The sequence below is a fragment of the Macaca mulatta genome, chromosome 4 (genome assembly GCF_049350105.2).
Source record: "Macaca mulatta isolate MMU2019108-1 chromosome 4, T2T-MMU8v2.0, whole genome shotgun sequence".
NCBI classification, from domain to species: Eukaryota; Metazoa; Chordata; class Mammalia; order Primates; family Cercopithecidae; genus Macaca; species Macaca mulatta.
The window spans coordinates 109970563-109992096 of NC_133409.1; the positions used below are offsets into that span (position 1 = coordinate 109970563).

The 21534-nt window shown below is 41.0% G+C and overlaps 2 protein-coding genes across 13 annotated transcripts in view; one reads left to right on the top strand and one right to left on the bottom strand.

The window, feature by feature from the left end:
- Positions 1–15717, bottom strand: part of MYO6 (myosin VI) — a 162122-nt gene extending 146405 nt beyond the window's left edge. For all 12 annotated transcript variants that reach the window (XM_015136778.3, XM_015136777.3, XM_077998908.1 and 9 more), the window contains exon 1: positions 15533–15717. The gene's annotated coding sequence lies outside the window, so the exon portion shown is untranslated. The remainder of the gene's footprint in view (positions 1–15532) is intronic.
- LOC114677561 (uncharacterized) lies at positions 15308–20550 on the top strand. Its single transcript, XM_078001039.1, has 3 exons — positions 15308–15552; positions 15651–16866; positions 19257–20550. Exons 1-2 carry the CDS (start codon positions 15308–15310, stop codon positions 16384–16386), a joined length of 981 nt encoding a protein of 326 aa, XP_077857165.1. The 3' UTR covers positions 16387–16866; positions 19257–20550.
- Positions 20551–21534: the final 984 nt, after the last annotated feature.

Genomic DNA, 21534 nt, shown 5'->3' on the forward strand with positions numbered 1-21534 from the left:
ATCGAGACCATTCTGGCTAACACGGTGAAACCCCATCTCTATCAAAAATACAAAAGATTAGCTGGGCGTGGTGGTGGGCCCCTGTAGTCCCAGCTACTCGGGAAGCTGAGGTAGGAGAATAGTGTGAACCCGGGAGGCGGAGCTTGCAGTGAGCCGAGATCGCGCCACTGCACTCCAGCCTGGGCGACAGGGAGAGACTCCGTCTCAAAAAAAAAAAAAAAAGAATGTAATTGTTTAATATCATCTAAATTTGAAAGATCTGCTAATTTTTGTATTTTTAGTAGAGACGGGGTTTTACCATGTTGGCCAGGCTGGTCTTGAACTCATGGCCTCAAGTGATCTGCCTGCCTCAGCCTCTGAAAGTGCCTGGCCTGGATCAAATCATTTTAAAATTTCTAATACAGTGAATATTAATAGATATAATCCACATAAACAAAATCTTTATGCGGTCTTCAGTAATTTTTAAATGTGTAAAAAAATCCTGAGATCTGAGATCCACTGATCAAACAAAACCTTACAAAGCCTCTTGCTAGGCAGTTTCTACACTCTAGTAATTCACAATCTAGTTAGACAAGAATGAAGGAAGATACACATACATCACATAACTTTTGATGTACATTATAATACCAGTATAATCCCAAACAGTAAATTTGTGGTGGCTACTTTCAAATATTTAATTCAAGCAGGTACTGAAAGATGGATAAGAATGACTAAAGAGAAGTGCACTCCAGACAAAGGGTTTGTTTGAACAAGACTAAGGAGAATGGAGACATGTTTGGGGAAGAGGCCAACAGGGCTAGAGTGAAGGAGAATGGCAGAGTGTGATGAGTGCTATAATGAAAAAGTGGGCCAAGATTAGGTCATGAAGGATTTTGAATCACACAATAAGAGTTTAGAGACCAGCCATGGTGGCCCACATCCATAATCCCAGCACTTTGGGAAGCTGAGGTGGAGGATCACTTGAGCCCAGGAGTTCGAGGCTGCCGTGATCTATAATAGTGCAAATGCAGTCCAGCCTGGATGAGAGTGAGACTCGCTCTCTAAAAAACAAAAAAAGAAATAGCTGAAGAGGCTGGAAAAGAATAATGCTCTAAATGAGGCCACTGGATCTATTAATTAGGTTACAAAGTAGTCACTGTTGAGCGTTTACAGACAGAGCACAAATCACAATGAGTCTGGGATCAAGACCTCATTAACATTATATTAACTACAGGAAACAAATATTTTACCCAGGGTTACACAAAAATGTTTTTCCAAAGAGTAGTTTGTCTTTCAACTATAAATTTTTAAGTTATCGCTCTAAAATTGTTTATTTTCAGATAATTTATTTCAGAATCATAAAATACTGATTCTAGCACTTAAGTAGAACTCTAGCATTTACCTAATGAATTTTATAACAAAATAATATACTATGGTGTTACATACTGAACCTCAACCTACTGCCTAAAAGAATATTATTCTTACTGTAGATAAGCCTACCAAAGTACATTTTAGTGCAAATCCAACAAGTGACATTTATTCAAAGAAAAAAACTATTATTCAATCCTTTTTTGTTAGTAATATGAAGCACGATGTAAGATCAAATTTCATTTTGGCATGTTTATATCAAATATGTATTTAGCTAGAACTATGTTTATACAAAAGTAATATGTGAAAAATCTATATTTTATTAATATAATCAAGAAAAACAATGATTTGTTTTATACAAAGATTCTTCTCTTTACAAAAGAAATTATCACTGGGATCCTTTAAATACGAAGCTTTCCCAGAATAATAAAAAAATTATGCCAGGCACGGTGGCTCACACCTGTAATCCCAGCACTTTGGGAGGCCAAGAGGGGAGGATCATGAGGTTAGGAGTTCAATACCAGCCTGGCCAAGATGGTGAAATCCCTTCTCTACTAAAAAAATACAAAAATTAGCCAGGTGTGGCAGGTGCCTGTAATCCCAGCTGCTCAGGAGGCTGAGGCAGGAGAATCGCTTGATCTCGGAGGGTCGAGGTTGCAGTGAGCCGAGATCACGCCACTGCACTCCAGCCTGGGCAACAGAGTAAAACCCCATCTCAAAAAAAAAAAAGAAAATTACAGGTTAGATGCAGTGGCTCATGCCTATAATCCCAGCATTTTGGGAGGCCAAGGCAGGAGGATCACTTGAGGCCAGGAGTTCAAGACCAGCCTGGGCAACACAGTAAGATCTCCATCTCTACAAAAAAAAAAAAAAAAAAAAAAAAATTTAAATTACAATTCAATTCATTATTTAATTTACACAAAACTTTACGGGAATACATTTGCTTAAAGCACATATATCAAGTATGTAATTATAACAGGTATATAACTAAAACAGGTGGTTGTTAAGAGATTTAAAAGACAAGAGCTGTAGACAATGGCTTAGATTTGGGCCTAGGAGTTCTCCCCTCTCTCATCCACTCAGGGGAGGCTGGAGAGCCCTGTGTAGAGCAGAAATCTGAGGGTGAGTCTGGCTCAGGAGGAAAGTGGGTATCACAGAAGAACTGTCTTCCCTGGACTTGAAAGTAGGCCATAGATGCACGATTGTCACCATTTTACTATTCTTTGTGTAGGGAGATAAAAACAGAACAGATTAACCCTTAAGGGATTTTCAAAGCTCTGAGTGTTTAAAAGAGCACACAGAAAAAGCGAGCTTAGAATTCTAAATGGAGCAGAGACTCTGGAGCCAGACCATCTGAAAGCATCTTTTGACTCTACTCCTTACTACTTCTATCACCTTCTCAAATCACTTAGACCTCAGCTCTCTCAGCTATAAAATGGGATAATAAGAATAGTCACCTCATAGGGTCAATGTGAGAATTAAATGAGAAAATAACTGCAAAAGACTCAAAGAGACGGCCCTCAAGAACTGTTATAATCATGGCCAAGCGAGACTCCATCTCAAAAAGAAAAGAACTGTTATAATTATACTGCGCTAGGATGATTTTAGATCACTCATTCAGTCCATCATTACAATATACTGCCACCCCAACCCATTCTGACATAAACCTTTCACTGTTCAATCATGCTGACCTACTCTGTTGTCCACATGTTCTGAAAATACTAATCTATATCAGTGTCATATACTAAACAGCAGAAACCTAGAAAACAGGACCAAAGTCCATGATATTCTGGGCCAGTTCCAGAAACACATCTTTAATAAATAATAGCTCTCTGTATACAGTTGCACATCTGGCAAAAAGGGGAAAAAAAAATGTGTGTGTGTGTGTATGTGTGCGTGTGTGTGTGTGTGTGTGTGTGTGTTTGTTTTAACAGCCCATTTTCCTAACATACTAGCATCACTGTACGCAGCCACCAGGCTATCTCCATTTTTACTAATGACTTACTAAATCACCAAATTGGTTTATAAATTCCTAACTTATCCTCACTTTCCTTCAAAAAAAAAAAAAAAAAGGCTTATTAGTAGAATGCATCCCCATAAAATATAACATTAAATTCTGATTGAAATAAGTACTTTCTGGTTGCTAAAACATCTGTCGTGACAGCTGGTCATATGGTCAAACTCATTCAATTTCCATCCTTCTTTTCCCTCCTCCCATACATGAAAGAAAATCTTTCTTTAACATAAACCTCTTCAATTAGCTATTTGAATACATGACGACTAGTTTTTCACTTTGCATTCATCTGTTTTCTCCATCATCTCAGTGGCCAATACAAGCCACGGTTTTGTTTGAAATATCAAGCACAAGAATAATAAATACGTGAAGTATTTTCTTCGTTCTTCTCATCTTAAAGATCAACCATGATGAACAAGAGCAGAGAAACTAATACATTCCTCTTCAAAACACACACAGGTTCTTTGTTCTTCCCCCAGATACTAAGACCAAAAGGATAACAGACAGCAAATCATGCCCACAAACCAAAACACAGCTGGTTCATCTAATTTTAGAAAAAAAATAACAAGGAAGAAGAGAAAAGTTCTCTCTGGAATAACTCAATCCTCAAATCAAGGAAATTCAAAGAATACAACATGGAAAAACTAAGAGCCTCAAATATCTCCTGCGGGATACTAATTCCATCAATGTCAAATCCAAATAAACAATATGTTTTTAGAAGATCCCACAAAAGTCTGAAATCACTCCTTTTAAAAAAAAAAAAAAAAAAAAAAAGGCCCACTTACAGAGAAAATATCTAAATGGTTGGTTTCCAACCACAGCTGTACAGGTGTTATTCAGTTGATTCCAAACCTGTTTCTCATTTTCACCATACGCTTTAAAAAAGACAAGCTGCGAAACATATTTGTTTGTTTGTTTAACTCAGTTATAACATTTATATCCAGAAATACACTTGATTTGTATGCTAAATTCTCACAGCCAGATGTTTATTAATTTGCTCAACTCTGCACAATATGGCTCTTCCTTTTCTGGAGGTCATGAACAAGGCCTTCTCTAGCTGCTTCTTAATCTGAGTAAGATCTTGTACTTCTTTTTAACTGGAATCCTCAAGAGAAGAAAGAAAATATAAGTCATAATCTAATTGTTTTGGGGGGAGTATTACTTATATCCCTAGAATCGTTCATACCATCTCTTTAAGAAGAGAAATCATTTTCTTTAGTAAGCCCTAAGGAATCTATCCAAAATAAAGAGCACAAACTTTTCACCAGAACTAAGATTAACTAGGTAAAATTGGTGCTAGCAAAATATCAGCTACTGCATGATAACCGCAAACTGCAACAGATTTATACAGAAATTTAATGTGTCCTCAAAAGGACTTCGGAAGGAAGAACAACTATTTCCCAATAGTCTTGTTTCTATTAACTATTACCATGTCAACACTATGTTCTAGTGTTCTTGTCGTCAAAAAAAATCCAGGTGAATACGAAGTATAAATTCCAGAAAAGCAAAAGACTTATTGCCAAAATATTTTTAATTTAGTCACTAAAGATTTTTAATGAATGAAACATGTATTCCATTAAACCCAGACTGCCTAGTGAAGAAAATTTCAGAAAACCTCAGCAAAGTACAACAATATATTAACAAAAGTGCTTTGTGTTAACAGACCTAGATTATGTTTCTTGTTGGGTTATATGGATCATCAAAAGTTCCTAAAATAATTGTTCGGTTAAATGAGAAAGTGATTAAACTATTTCTCAAAGCATGTATAAAACAATTAGTCCCAAGCATTTTGCAGATGTATCACAATGCTACAAGTTTTTTTAAATGGACCAAGGAAATGCTATAAATCCCGAAAGGTTCTAAATAATGTTCTAGTTAATCTCCATTTGCTCCCTTACATCCTCAATTCCTTCTCTGCTCTTGCACTGGAAGAATGAGCCTTAAAAAAAAAAAAATCATTTGGGCTCCCCAGCTGGGTTCTAGTAAAGTAAGTCACTGGTGGAGACTCGGAGGAAGAGGGGGGAGAGATCAGGGAACTTCCCTTCATGCCCCTCCTGCTTCAAAACCGCAGCTCCCTCTAGCCCTCCTCCACAATGCCAGCTTTCTGCTCGGGTAATTTCTGGGGAACTAAGAGTTTCTTACTGTTTCTAATCCCTGAGCACTTTACCACACTTGTTTGTTCTCTAACCTCTGCAAATAGCCTCTTCATGTGAACCATCGGGGTAAAATCTCTTTCCTTTTGGGACTTTGCCTGATAAGACTAACAATACCAAGTCTGATTATTCAACAGTACACTATCTAAAGAAATCTAAGTTTTTAACAGTTTTTACGATCTATAGAAACGGCCAGGCACTGTGGCTCACTCCTGTAATCCCAGCACTTTGGGAGAGTGAGGCGGGTGGATCAGCTGAGGTCAGCAGATCGAGACCAGCCTGGCCAACATGGTGAAACCCCGTCTCCGTTAAAACTACAAAAATTAGCGGGGCATGGTGGCACATGCCTGTAATTCCAGCTACTCAGGAGGCTGAGGCAGAAGAATCACTTGAACCTGGGAGGGGGAGACTGCAGTGAGCTGAGATCATGCCACTGCACTCCAGCCTGGGCAACAGGGCGAGACTCCGTCTCAAAAAAAAAATTTAAAAAAAGATCTATACAAACATGTATTTATACATTTTTACTATATGTATAATTGTTAAAAATTAACAATTTTTAACTAATATTAACTAATCACCTCCAAATGAAGCTAGTTAAAAAGCTCAGGCCAGTGGCTCACACCTGTAATCCCAACACTTTGGGAGGCTGAGGCGGGCGGATCATGAGATCAGGAGATCGAGATCATCCTGGCTAACACAGTGAAACCCCGTTTCTATTAAAAATAAGAAAAATTAGTTGGGCATGGTGGCAGGCGCCTGTAGTCCCAGCTACTCCGGAGGCTGGGGCAGGAGAATAGCGTGAACCCAGGAAGCGGAGCTTGCAGACAGCCAAGATCACGCCACTGCACTTCAGTCTGGGCGACAGAGCAAGACTCCATCTCAAAAAAAAAAAAAAGGCTGAAACAGTCATTACAATTTAATTTAGGTACGAAATTTAACACTGCGTTGTCTTCTCCATATAAATGCTGTAAGCCCCAATAAGCTTAAAAAAAAAAAAGTCAATGGGCTGGGCGTGGTGGCTCACACCTGTAATCCCAGCACTTTGGGAGGCCGAGACAGGGCAATCACAAGGTCAGGAGATCGAGACCATCCTGGCTAACATGGTGAAACCCCATCTCTACTAAAAATACAAAAAAAATTAGCCGGGGGTAGTGGCGGGTGCCTGTAGTCCCAGATACTCGGGAGGCTGAGGCAGGAGAATGGCGTGAACCCGGGAGTTGGAGCTTGCAGTGAGCTGAGATTGCACCACCGCACTCCAGCCTGGGCGACTGAGCAAGACTCCGTCTCAAAAAAAAAAAAAAAGTCAATGAAGAGATTCTGGTAACATATTTCACTTCCCTCTACCACACACTGCCTGGTTAACCCGAACAAATTGTCATTATTCTTGTTGAAGCCCTTCCTAACCAAAAGATACAGAAAAAGTTTAAGCCAGTAGTTCTCTAATTCCAGTTTGCACATAAATCAAAAGGGAAGCTTGCAAACATAGTGAAACCCCGTGTCTACTAAAAATATAAAAAGTGGCTGGGCATGGTGGCATGCGCCTGCAGTCCCAGCTACTCGGGAGGCTGAGGCAGGAGAATTATTTGAACCCAGGAGGCGGAGGGTGTGGTGAGCCAAGATCGTGCCACTGCACTCCAGCCTGGGCAACAGAACGAGATTCCATCTCCAAAAAAAAAAAAGCCAACTTCAAGATTCCAACCAAATTACTAATATATTGCTTTTCTTGCTTTTATTTGAAAATTCCACATTAAATATGGCAAAAAAAAAACCAGTAACAATAATAATGAATATACAATATGTGCTAGCCAGTGTGATCTGTGTTTTACATGTATTATTATCTAATTCAATCCTCACAAGAACCACACCAGGTAGGTAATATTGTTACTTCCATTTTATAGATGAGAAAACTGAAGCCCAGATAAATAAAATAATTTGACCAAGTTAATAAGTGACAGGATTGCCTCAGGTCTGCCTATCCTCTTACCCAGGAGCTGGACAAGAAAGCATTGTGCTTAAATGCAACTCTGGAGCCCCAGGGCTGTCAGAGAGAGGATTAAGCCTGACAACCAAGTAGTCAGGCAAGCAATACTCTCCCATCTCCTCCCAACCCCAATTCCCACCGCTCACCCAACAAGCTATCCTGACTCCCCACACCTATCACTCCCACCTTCGTGATGTGTCACACATCCTAATAGAACATCAGAAGTCTGTCTCTATATGTGTGTGTGTGTGTGCATACATATATATACACACACACACACACATATATATGTATACACATATATACATATACGTATACACATATATACATATACGTATACACATATATACATATATATGTATACACACACACACAAGTACCCTTCCACATTAGTATCTACTACATGCTTAGACCTAACAGAGACCCAAATTCCAGTACCACCAAATAAGCCTGAGGAAATTTAACAGCTCTGCCCCTCAGTTTTCTAATCTGTAAAATGAAGGTCATAACACCAACACCACTGAGGTGACAGTGATTGAGCTAATGTATACAAAAGTACTCACTTGACATAGTATCTGACATGGTAGTAAAAGCTCAATAAACAATAGCTGCTATCGGTCAGGCACGGTGGCTCACGCCTGTAATCCCAGCAGTTTGGGAGGCCAAGATGGGCAGATCACCTCAAGTTCGAGACCAGCCTGGCCAACATGGTGAAACCCCATGTCTACTAAAAATACAAAAATTAGCCGGGGATGGTCACGAGCACCTGTAATCCCAGCTACTTGGGAGGCTGAGGCAGGAGAATCTCTTGAACCCAGGAGGCGGAGGTTGCAGTGAGCCAAGATCGCACCACTGCACTTCAGCCTGGGTGACGGAGCAAGTCTCTGTCTCAAAAAAAGAAAAAACAATAGCTGCTATTAAAATTATACTTTGCTAATCTCTTCTCTTACAACACCAACATATCAATCCTACTCCCATTTATTTTTTGCTTGCATGTTGTTGGTTTTTTTGAGACAGAATCTGGCTGCGTTGCCTAGGCTGGCCTGGAACACCTGGGCTCAAGCATTCCTCCCGCCTTAGCCTCCTGAGTAGCTGGGACTACAGGTATGCATCACCGTGTCCAACTCTAGTTCCCACTTATTTTACCTCACTTTTCTTTGCTGAAAGTGTGACAAATGATGAAACATACTTACATTTATCAAAGCAGGTTGGTAACAGTGCCATAACCCAATAGTCTGGGAGTCTTTGACAGACGGGTTAGGAGTAGAATATTCCAGAGCAAATAAGTCATGCAGTAGCCCTCAAATTGCACCACTCTGACAACTGTCTATTTCCCAACTTTAGGGTCAGCTCTGTTGATTACATACTAGTATGAAGAGTCTATAATTAACTTAACTCAAAACAACAATAAAATGTCAGTACAGGGGCTTGGTCTTAATTTAATCACTGTATCCCTAGCACTTAGAATAGTGCCTGGTCCGTGGTAGACACTCAAGTATGTTTTATATAAATGAAGACATAAAGGAACCAACACAGACACACACACAGTTCTTTAGTGAGTCTTTACCAAGACAGTTGTAACTATCAGATCACTACCAATGCACAAAGTAACAAAAGTTATTTTCAAAATTCCCCCAGAACATTTTTCTCCTTCGTTTTAACTAATTGTTGGTTTTCTTTAAAAATTCTCCAACTAGAACAGCTAATTACCAATTTCAGTCTAGTAATCTATTAAAAATGTTAAAGTAGTTCCATCATGATGCATCATGCTCATCTCCTACCTTCCATTAAAAAAAACAAACCTGTAACAATTTAACAATCACCATTTTAGTGACCCTAAGTTTTCAGAACTTCCTGAACCACCTGACTTGAAGCCATAAGGTGAGGTTAAATACATAAGCAATAGGGGGAAAGGGGAGGACTTACTACTTTGGGACTACACAGAGAAAGGTTCCATTCTCAATGATGCTTCTAAGTAGCCACACTGACCTTGAAGAAGTTACTTAATTTTAAGTAATGTATTTATTTATTTAGAGACAGGATCTTGCTCTGTCACCCAGACTGGAGTGCAGTGGTGCAATCACGGCTCACTACAGCCTTGACCTATCAGGCTCAGGAGACCCTCCCACCTCAGCCTCCTACATAGCTAGGACTATAGGCATGCACCACCACACCCAGCTAATTTTTGTACAATATTTTTTTGTGAAAGGGTTTCACCTCCAGGCTGTTCTCAAACTCCTGGGCTAAAGTGATCCTCCCACCTCAGCCTCCCAAAGTGCTGGGATTACCAGCGTGAGCCACCACAAGCAGTCAGTATTTTTAATTTTTTGAGTTTCCATTTCCTCACCTATAGAAAAGGAATAAATTTACTAAATCTACTTCATTGAGTTGTTTTAAGGACCAGATGCATATACAATTATATTAAAGCAATAAAATGCCATATGAATATAAGTTAATAGCTTTTGACATGTATGTCTTTGGATTTTAAATGGATGATTTCTATTTATTTTTTCCTATCTCTGCAACTCTTCCCATTTCCTGAATCCAAAGATACGCCAGGACAGGGAGGAATCAGTTCACACTTGACATATCTAAAACACAGTGGGCCCTCAGTAAATATCTGTTGAAAAAGATGTTCATCCACATATATTAGAAATCAAAAAATTCTGCCACACAAAATATATTACTTTGTAAAGGTTAGTCAGCGGCTTACTTTCTTTTTTTTTTTTTTTTTTTTGACGGAGTCAAACTCAATCGCCCAGGCTGGATTGCAGTGGCACAATCTCAGCACGCTGCAACTTCCACCTGCCAGGTTCAAGTGATTCTTGTGCCTTAGCCTCCCGAGTAGCTGGGATTACAGGCACCCACCACCATACCCAGCTAATTTTTGTATTTTTAGTAGAGATGGGGTTTCACCATGTTTCCCAGGCTGCTCTCAACTCCTGACCTCAGGTGATCTGCCCACCTTGCCCTCTCAAAACGCTGGGATTACAGGTGTGAGCCACCGTGCCCCAGCCAGGTTATTTTCAAATAAAATAACAAATGACCTAACATACTCAAAAGATGACTGTGTTTTTGTAGGAGTTTCCTTTGTGCACATTACTCAGCTTGATATTTACCCCATGTGAATATACACTGAAGGAATGTGCTTCGGTGTTTTGGTTTCACTTGAGACATGCCTTCTGTATAAAATATTATTTCCTCTCTCTTTAGCACCAGCAAGATTTCTAAAGATGTCAGATTTCTTCTTTAGGTTTCACTTTCTATGCTTCAGTACTCACAGAGAAAACTTTTGGTGGACTTATGGTCATTTCTCAAACCATTATGTCATTCGTACATTAATCAATAAGAAAAATAAGCTAATTTTTGAAAACAGTAACTAGAAAGACACTGCAAAATATTTACAGATTCCAGTCCACTCAAATTTGTCAAATAAATCAGAACCATTTTAAATGCAAAAGATCCTGGTTCCTCTGAACATTATATAATGCCAGCAAGGCATGGTAGCTCATGCCTGTAATCCCAGTACTCTGGGAGTCCGAGACAGCACATCATCTGAGCTGAGGAGTTCAAGACCAGCCTGGGCAACATGGCAAATCCCCTCTCTACCAGAAATACAAAAAAGGTAGCCAGGTATGGTGACATATACCTGTGGTCCCAGCTACTCGGGAGACTGAGGTGGGAGTGTCACTTGAGCCTGGGAGATGGAGGCTGCAGTAAGCCGAGATCATGCCACTGCACTCCAACCTGGATGACAGAATGAGACCCTGTCTCCAAAAAAAAAAAATATACACACACACACACACACACACACACACACGCCATTTCCTGAATCCAAAGATACGCCAGGACAGGGAGGAATCATTTCACACTTGACATATCTAAAACACAGTGGGCCCTCAGTAAATATTTGTTGAAAAAGACATTCATCCATCTTTTTGGTCTTTTAGGACAAGACCATTAGCCCAGAAAATTATTTTGTAGATCAAGCCCCTCAATCTGTGATCTGTCCAATTATGGTAGATGCCTAATAAATATATAGATTATATATACACACACATATATATATAATGCCTCCAAAAGAGAACTTAAGCTTATTTAACTCTAGTTCTTGATGTGGATGTCACAGACCATCTATTACCAATTTATATTAGTAATATTACTAATTTATATCAGGTGGTGGTTTCGTATTTATACTTGAATATGAATATCCTTGAGATAAAAAATTCCTAATAGTTCAAGGCAAATAATGAAAAAACCCATAATGGTAGCCACCCAACTCAGCCTTCCTACCTTGCTTCTGCTCATTTACCCAACTACATCCTACTGCTGAAATGCATGATTCCTAGTTTGCTACAAAAAAAATGGACTTTACGTGCTCATTTTTGTCGTTTATGTCTATTGCAGCTCAAGGGATATTCCACAGACCATAGAAAAGATTTGTCCTAATAGTTTCTAAGTGACAATTTAATCATAATCTAAAAACAAGTCCCCCTCTCAAGATTAGAGAATTAATTACATAATATTTAAAGGATAGCCACTGCATTTATGGGCAATAATCTATCTTTTTCATTAGGGGAAAATTTTACAGTTCTATCCTAACCAGGAACATTACAATCTAATTCTAGTTCTTATAAACCTATCAAAGTTAAACGTGCACAATACATATAATGTTCTAGAACCAGACGAAAAATGAGAAGGCAGCAGCATCACTGTTCAAGGCTGTCAACTTGAGAATGAAGACACAAAAAGAGGATTCTAAATTAGTTCCAGAACTACATTCATGGCCTATCACATCTACTCCTGGATGCTTTTGTCAAACCTTGAATTACATTCTTTGACATAATACCAGTTTTGCCGGTTTAAACAGTCCACCAAGTGAACTGAAACCAAGGCAAACTGTTCTGGTGGAAAAAACACGGGCTTCGTGGCCAAATGACTCAGGTGTGAATCCAGACTTTGCCCTTCTGGAGCAAGCATTTAATTCTTTGAGCCTAGACTTCCTCATCTGTGTAAGGACAAGACCATTAGCCTAGAAAATTATTTTGTAGATCAAGCCCCTCAATCTGTGATCTGTCCAATTATGGTAGATGCCTAATAAATGTGCAACAATCTGATAGTAGTAAAGGGCCGGTTCACAAATTACCATGAAATATCTCATTATGGGGATCATAACTAAACTCTATGAGACCGCAATCCCAGCACTTTGGGGGGCCAAGGCAGGAAAATCACTTGAGCTCAGGAGTTTGAGACCAACCTGGCCAACATGGTGAAACCCCATCTCTACTAATAATACAAAAATTGGCCAGGTGTCGTGATGGGCACCTGTAATCTCAGCTACTCAGGAGGCTGAGGCAGGAGAATCAGTTGAACCCAGGAGACTGAGGTTACAGAGACCCGAAATCGTGCCACTGCACAGCCTGGGTGACAGGGCAAGACTCCAACTGAGAGGAAAAAAAAATGAATAAATAAACTCTGAGATGTATTTAAGTTATAACACTTTTAAATATTTTATTTTTAGATAAGATATTTTAATATATAAAAATGAAAACTACACAGAGGTTAGTAAACTCTTCTTAAAAGTGATATTTTACATGTCAAAAATGGAGCTTCAACTATCAACAGAAAGTTAAAATGGGTTAGTTTTTTTCAAATGTTTGGATGTTTGTATCCATTCAAGCCTCACATGGTCAAAGTCTTTAAAATTTTCTAAAGAAAGCTACATTTTGGAACCCAGATACAGCCCGGTTGTCTAAACAATGGGCTACATGATACACCACAGACTCCAGGCAAAGTCACAACAGGATGAGAACAGAGCCTTCAGCCTCTCTCAGATTTCCTGGCCACTGTTATTTTAAAACTTGACCATGTAAACATAAACAGGGAAAAAAATCCATTTCAGATAATCCCTACTGGTTATGATTTACGATCTTTTGTTTTTAATACAATATTTAATTGCATTAATTTACGTTAAATATTGTAATTGTTCATTACATTTTTCTTGCTCATGTTTCTGGGCACTAACCGAGAATATACATGTACACCATACATAGTTTTATATATTTATACAGTTTTTAATCATGATCTTTCCTTAAATGTCATTCATACTTCTGTTACTGACATTTACAATGGTTTCTGAAAACAAAATTGTAACTTACAAAGATGAGAGAATAATAAACAGTATGTCACACACACAAAATACAAAAGTAGTAGGTAAATGTACATAAGACTAAAATGACTTCTGTTTACCAATGTGGATGCAATTCCTAAGTAACATAAAATACTCAAAATGAGCTGTATATATAAAAGTCGGTGAGCTATTTTGAACGGCGGCATGGTTTCGAGCTCTGGCTACAGCCCACTTTGTAACATTTGCGGCGGTTTCTACAATTAAGGGCAAAAGGCACAAAGGTAATTTTTTCACTAAACATTCTCCAGTTTGAAAACCACAACTCAAGACATCTAGGAAATTCAGTTAATTTGTACAGAAATGCTGTTTTGCCGCCAACCTTTGTACCATGACCACTACCAGTCCAAGTTCAAGATTCACGTTTTATGGTGTGAAGATAAATTTCAGCTAAACCTTAAGCGTGTTAATTTTTAGTCCAGGCGCGGGGGTTCACACCTGTAATCCCAGCACTTTGGGAGGCCGAGGCAAGTGGATCACTTGAGGTCAAGAGTTCGAGACCAGTCTGGCCAACATGGTGAAACCCCGTCCCTACTAAAAATACAAGAATTAGCTGAGCAGTGGCGTGAGCCTGCAGTCCCAGCCACTTGGGAGGCTGAGGCAGGGCAATCGCTTGAACTCGGGAGGTGGAGGTTGCAGTGAGCCGACAGAGCGAGACTCTGCCTCAAAAAAAAAATGTTAATTTTTAAAACTCTCAAATTCTGACTTTATTTAGACTGCCTCTATACCACCAGAGCATTAAAAAAAAAAAAAAAAGAGTCTTGTTTAGCCCGTACAGTCTATTAAGTTAGGGCAGTACTCCTCATTTCTCACTAATACTTGTAAATCAGGATTTAAGCATCCCTCCACCACATCACTTTATGCCAGATAAGATGTAATGAATTTTTGGCCAGGCGCAGTGGCTCACGCCTGTAATCCCAACACTTTGGGAGGCCGAGGCGGGTGGATCATGAGGTCAGGATTTCAAGACCTGCCTGGCCAAGATGGTGAAACCTCGTCTCTACTAAAAATACAAAAAAAATTAGCCGGGCGTGGTGGTGGGCGCTTGTAATCCCAGTTACTCGGGAGGCCGTGGCAGAGAACTGCTTGAACCCGTGAGGTGGAGGTTGCAGTGAGCAGAGATCGCGCCACTGCACTCCAGCCTAGGCGCCAGAGTGAGGCTCCGTCTCAAAAAAAAAAAAAAAAAAAAGATGTAATGAATTTGTTAAACTGTGCGGAAATACTTTTAAACATGGATGTTCTAGTAATAACCCCATCAAATTATGTTCTACTTAAAATCCCAGAGTTTGCGCATTTTAATGTTTTCGGGAGTTTTTGGAAATTAACAAAAAAAGTTCTTGTTCAGTAGCATATCCGTAAATTGACATATTCAAGGTACTGGACTACCTAGAGACTAAGAATAAGGCTTTAGAAAGTCTCAATCTGGTCTCCTACATGATTAGACTATTAATGGTATCCTTTGATCTTCACATCTCAGAACAAATTACGCTCTCCCTGCGCTGAATTTTAAGCGTGTTTACAAAAGAGAAAATAAAACTATCACGGAGTGTCCAAGTCCGAGTTAGGCACCTGAGTGCTCTGCTTCTACCTGGGAGCCAGGGAAGAAACACAAAGGGACCTTGGTGATGAGAACCCATGAAAGGAAACTGTCTCTCGGTGGAAACGAGAACCACCTCGGCCCCACCGCTGCCCAGGGCCCACCCATCACCTGCTTCTCCCACCCGCGTCCTCGGGCAGTGAACAGAAGCGTCGGCTCCGGAGCTGCTACAGGAGGCCCGGGAGCAAGGCCGGGCCGGGGACCGCGAGACCCCGGCGCCGACGCACTGCAGCGGGGGCTCCGGGACACTCACCGGTGCAGGCGCAAAGGCAGGTGCGCGGCGGCAGGGCTACCTGTGCGGGTGAAGCTGGAGGGCGCAGTGAGAAGTGATGAGGGCCAGTGAAGAAGGCGACGACGCGGACGGGAACCAGGACGGGGCGGCGACAGCAGCCGGGCTGCGGCTGGCTTCCTGCTCGGACAGATCCCGAGTCGGTCTCCGCCCGCCGGCCGGCGCCCCGCCGAGTCCCCGGCACTGCGGCGTGCACGTCACGGCTACGGAGCGCCCGAGGGGGCGGGGGCGCCGGGGCCGCGGCAGGCCGCCGGGCGCGCGCTCTGGGAGGGGGCGCGCTCCGGCAGAGGGCGCGCGACCCCCGGGGTCGCCCCGCCCGCGGCGCAGAGCCTCCGGGGCGGGGGAAGGCGCCCTGCGGCGCAGGGAGGGGCTGCCGTGGGACAAGCCTGGAGTTGTTGTTCTTCCCACGGCGAAACGGCCTCCTTTGCCGCGGTAGTTGTTTCCAGACCCGACGAAGCAGGTCCTCTCCGGCTGGATGCTGTGACTGTGCAGTCTGCCAACAGCGAGAATCAGTTCAAGCAGGGAGAAAGTTGTTCGGAGAGGGGGCGAGGAGTCCGGAGCTCCGCGCGGGGGACCTAGGAACCAGGGGGACCCAGGAACCAGGTGTCCGCGCTTGGGCGGCAGCGAGGCTGCGTGGCGGTTGCGGCAAGAACCACTGTTCACTCGGCTCCGGATCGGGCCGTCTGCCCTTCCTAAGGAGGAACCTTCCTGCACAACTAAGTTGCCATTCGGTCTTTGTAGGAGGGAGTTTGGGATGGGAATTTCGCACCTGTTTGCCTCTTCCCCCTCCCACCCTCGCCACCGCATTCACTTTTTAGAGCCCTACCTTCTCAGTCGTTTAAATGTTACTGTTTTTTTAAGTGACATATCTGTTAGTCACCTTTTAAAATATGAAGTACCTATGCAAATTTGAATTATGTGGTGAAAAAACACCTTTACGATGAAAACAGCTTCTTTTAAGGCAAGGAAATGACAATTGACTATAATGCTAAATGTATCCGCTGAAAAAAGAGCCTACTTACACATGAGAATTACACGTTTTTCTCCAACATTTATATGTAGCGGCTTGGAAACGTCTGGAAATCTAGAAGATTCTGACAAGGAGACAAATTTCTGATACTTAAAGGCTCCGCGGCTCTCTGGGTGGAGAAATTTAAAAACTAAGTTCTGATAAGATGTTTTAGCATTCAACTAAAACAATAAAATATTTAAAATAGGGAAGTAAGAAAGAGGAAGAGAAACAAAGAACGGAAATAATTTACAGCAATCTCAGAAATTTAATTCCAAATTGCCAGAAGGTAAGTCTTAAGTATATAAAACTAAATTTCAAAACAAACTGAAAAAAAGAGGGAGAAGATGAAGATGGCTGCCTCAGTTCGCTGTTCTGACTCAATTTTGGATTTAATACTAAAACTTCATTTGGCAAACCAATAGAAGTCAATACTTTTTTTTTATTTTCTTAAATTTTTTGTGTTGTTGTTGGTAAACGGGCTTGCTATGTTGCCTAGGCTGGTCTTGAACCTTGGCCTCAAGTGATTCTCCCACCTTGGCCTCCCAAAGTGCTGGGATTACAAGTGTGAGCCACCACTCCTAGAGAAATCAATACATTTTAAAGATTTTTTGTAGCTAATGACTTCCGTGATTTTTTTTCTCTCCTTTGCCCCACACTTCCAATCCATTACTGAGTGCCTTTGCTTCTGGCTCTATAATATCTCTCTAATGTATCAAATTCCTCTTTATAGCCACCACCATTATCTTGTTTCAGGCCACTATCGTTTCAAGTATTGCATATTGCCTTAGTTACCTAACCAGTTTCCCAGGCCGCAGTTTTATCCCCTTCTAATCCAGTCTTTACAACGTCATCAGTTTGTCTTTTATGTACTCCACTATTTAAGTTTATGTAATGGCACTCTCTGACTCTTGATGTAAAGTCCAAACCACTTAAGATATGTTGTAAGATCCTTCTTGATTTAGCCACTAGTCACAACTGGCTGTTTTTGTTTGCCTAACATAATGGGGATTTCCTTTTTTCCTCTTCTTTTTTTTTCTTTTCTTTTTTTTTTTTTTTAGAAAGAGTCTCCCTCTGTCTCCCAGGGTGGAGTGCACAGGTGTGATCTTGGCTCACTGCAACCTCTGCCTCTGGGGTTCAAGCGATTCTCCTGCCTCAGCCTCCCAAGTAACTGCGACTATAGGCGGGCACTACCACACCCGGCTAATTTTTATGTTTTTAGTAGTGACAGGTTTTTGCCATGTTGGCCAGGCTGGTCTCGAACTCCTGACCTCAAGTGATCTGCCTGCCTTGGCCTCCCAAAGTACTGGGATTACAGATGTGAACCACCACACCCCCCGATTTTCTTTTTGAGACAGGGCCTTGCTCTATCACCCAGTCTGGGGTGCAGTGGTATAATCTAGTTCACTATAACCTCAACCTCCTGGGCTCAATGAATCTTCCCACCTCAGCCACCTGAATAGCTAGGACTATAGGCACATGCCACCATGCCAGGCAGTGTTTTTATTTTTTACTTTTTTATAGAGACAGGGGTCTTCTGGGTTGCCCAGGCTGATTTTGAACTCCTGGACCCAAGCGATCCTCCTGCCTTGGCCTCCCAAAGCACTGTGATTACAGGTGTGAGCCACTGTGCCTGACCATGTTTTTTTCTTCTAATTGAATGTGAATGTGTTTTCATTGGTTATGAGGTCCCCAATTCATTGCGGTCCAAAACTCACACAGCTGTCTGTCTTAAACCAGGCTTCCTCACACAGTGTTACCTGCTTGTCTTTGGAATGACTCGCATCGAGTGTCCTAGCCCTGCCTACCTCTCCAGTCTCATTTCTACCCACTGCCTTTCTCTATTTCTTGTCCTTTATATTCAGGCCATTCTGAAAGTACTTATGTGTCCCAGAACAGACGGCTATGCTATTTATTACATTGGAGCATTGCCAAGCTAAATCCAATTAATCCTTCAGAACAAAGCCTATTTGTTCCCTCCAAGAAGTTTTCCCTAAACCCCCTTGGTACAAATCCTAGGTGCTTTTTGGTGCTCTTTCCCATTTCTCACTTAACACCCATTGCACATACCTCTTCAAACACATATTTCACTATTGCTACTTAAGTTTACTTATAAGTATCCTCCAACTGGACTGTAAAACTCCTTGAGGTCATAGTGAGGGACTTAATCTTTGCATCCCTAATGCCAGGCAGAGTGGCTTTCACATGGTAGTCACTCATTAAGCAGTGCCTACCATAAGTATTACTATTGAATACATGGGACAGATGGATAACAACTGGCAAGAGTTGACACTTGTAAGAAACTGCATGCACTGGCAGGGCTCTGTCGCTTATGCCTGTAATCCCAGCACTTTGGGAGGCCACGGTGGGCAGATCGCTTGAGCCCAGAGTTTAAGCATGGTGAAACCCCGTCTCTACCAAAAAAAAAAAAAATACAGAAAATCAGCTGGGCTTGTATTCCTAGCTACTCAGGAGGCTGAGGTGGGAGGATCCTTTGAGCCTGGCTTGGAGGATTGAGACTGCAGGGAACCATGATCACACCACTGTACTCCAGCCTGGGTAACAGAGACCCTGTCTCAAAAAAGAAAAATTGAACGTGCTGTCGTTAAGCATGATGGATATAACTCATCTTATTTGTCGCAAAAACTTACCTTAACAAATTATTCCATCTCTCTACAGTCATGCATCACATAATCATGGGGATACATTCCGAGAAATTCATCATTGGATGATTTTGTCTTTGTGTGAACATCATAGAATGGACTTACACAAACCTAGATAGTATAACCTACTCTCTGGGCTATATGGTATAGCCTATTGCTCCTGGACTACAAACCTGTACTGCTTATTACTTTAGTGAATACTGTAGAAAACTGTAACACGATGGTAAGTATTTGCGTGTCTAAACATAGAAAAAATACCATAAAAATATGATATAATCTATGGGACCAGTGTATATGCAATCTTGTTATTAATCGAATGTCACTATGCAGCACATGACTAAGTTTTTCAGCTTTGCTGTCACTCGTTAAATATTTGTAAGACCCTGGATCTTCTTGTGCCATCCCAGAAATTTCTAACTGAGACCCATGGATCCTTTATCACAGATACGAACTCCACAAATCCCCCTGAAATCATGTGCAAAAATTTGTAGTTTCATTTCTCTTTTTTTGTGGGAGTAGATATCATAGGTATGTGAAGGGCTGTACACCCTCCCTGGCTGACATCTGCTTTAACAGCTTCAACTGCATCTATGTCACCAACTCTTTTTTATTATAGGCAAGCTTTATTATGTATGAACTTGATTTCACATGCAAAGTTAGAATTACAATTTCACTGAAAATTAACTCATTAAAATATATAAACATCACAGTATAGATATGTTATCCAAAACTCCAAAAGGTAATGAAACTGGTAACAGATATTGCTACTCATTTTTGCTCAGATACAACAGTATTAATGAAACTGGTTCCCAGACAAGTATGTACGACTTGCTCCTGTGCCTTAAGGAGGAGAGGATGTTATAACACAGGCATTATTGATGCAGTGATTCATGGATAATTGCTCCTTATTAACACTGCTAAAATTAGGTTCACATTTTTTACTTTGTGTGGGAGCTGATGACTCTTGTGGAGCTGATGACTCTTGTCCTTTTGTTTTTGAGGGATGTCTTTCAGTGCATTGACATCAAACCCACTCATTGCAAAATGCATCACAGATGGAAATGTAAGCCTCTTCGCAAAGCAAACCACTGGAAATTCATAGGTAGTATCCAACATTGGTGTATAACTGATCTCCAAGAATATGGCAGCATCGTTTCTTTGGAACATAATTTTCTTAATCTCACAAGAAGTGACAAGAAAACTCAAATGACAACAGTCAGTTAAATGATAGGACAGTTATTTCCCAGGTGTATGTCCCCAATTGTAATGTCTGCGTTGTTATCAAAGGGCCTTATTTTCTTTTTTTTTTTTTTTTAATTTATTTATTATTATTATACTTTAAGTTGTAGGGTACATGTGCATAACGTGCAGGTTTGTTACATATGTATACTTGTGCCATGTTGGTGTGCTGCACCCATCAACTCGTCATTTACATCAGGTATAACTCCCAGTGCAATCCCTCCCCCCTCCCCCCTCCCCATGATAGGAAGGGCCTTATTTTCATCCTAACAACCAATCATCAGAAACTGTTGAAACTATTCAATAAACCAACCATTGAAATTATTGCTGGATTGAGTCCAGAAGAATTCCAAAACAATAAAGAAAAGAGGAAGGGCCTGCCTAAGAGCACAGAGGTCTTCATTGCCCCAGACTCCAAGACATAACACAGGGACCCGGAAATGGCCATATGTCACCGACTTTTAAGTGAGGCAAGCTGAACACCCACAGGTCTAATATTTTTCTTCCTCACTGCCTCAGATAATCCCCTTTCCACAGACCTATTATGACTCTGTATAGTATTACCAGACACTGGTTCCTGGGTTTTAAGTCACCCAGGACTCCTTCCCTTCCTCAACTGTAGTTTTGGAGTCACCAAATCCAGTTCATTCTATATCATAAGGCATTTCCAAGTTGATGCCTTAATTCTCATCATCCCTTAGTACAGACCATCACCTTATTTTATCCAAACTCTTGACATTGCCTCTGCTCCTTCTAGTTCAGTCTCTCTACCACTCCTAGAGAGTTACCCCTCTCCCCAAAATCTGATTATGTCACCACCTTTACCAAGTTTTGATGCCTTTGGCTAAGAATATTTGCTTGACTAAACTTTAGTTAGGCTTGTGAACCTTCTCCTAGGTCCATCTGTGCCCTTCCTTACGAAATCCAGTTTTATCAAGAACCTTGCCAAGTCATTTTAGCAAGAACCCCCCATCCTCAATATCTGATCCCCTCTCTTGAAAGAAAAAGAAAGAGAAAGAAAGAGAGAGAGAAAGAAAAGAGAGAGAGAAAGGAAA

What these genes read in the sequence shown, in the direction of transcription:
- LOC114677561 (XM_078001039.1), top strand. Translation starts at nt 15,308, where the DNA reads ATGAGAACCCATGAAAGGAAACTGTCTCTCGGTGGAAACGAGAACCAC. An exon ending in CGGTGCAGGCGCAAAGGCAG is followed by an intron (nt 15,553 to 15,650) that starts GTGCGCGGCGGC and finishes GACGGGAACCAG; the next exon opens with GACGGGGCGGCGACAGCAGC.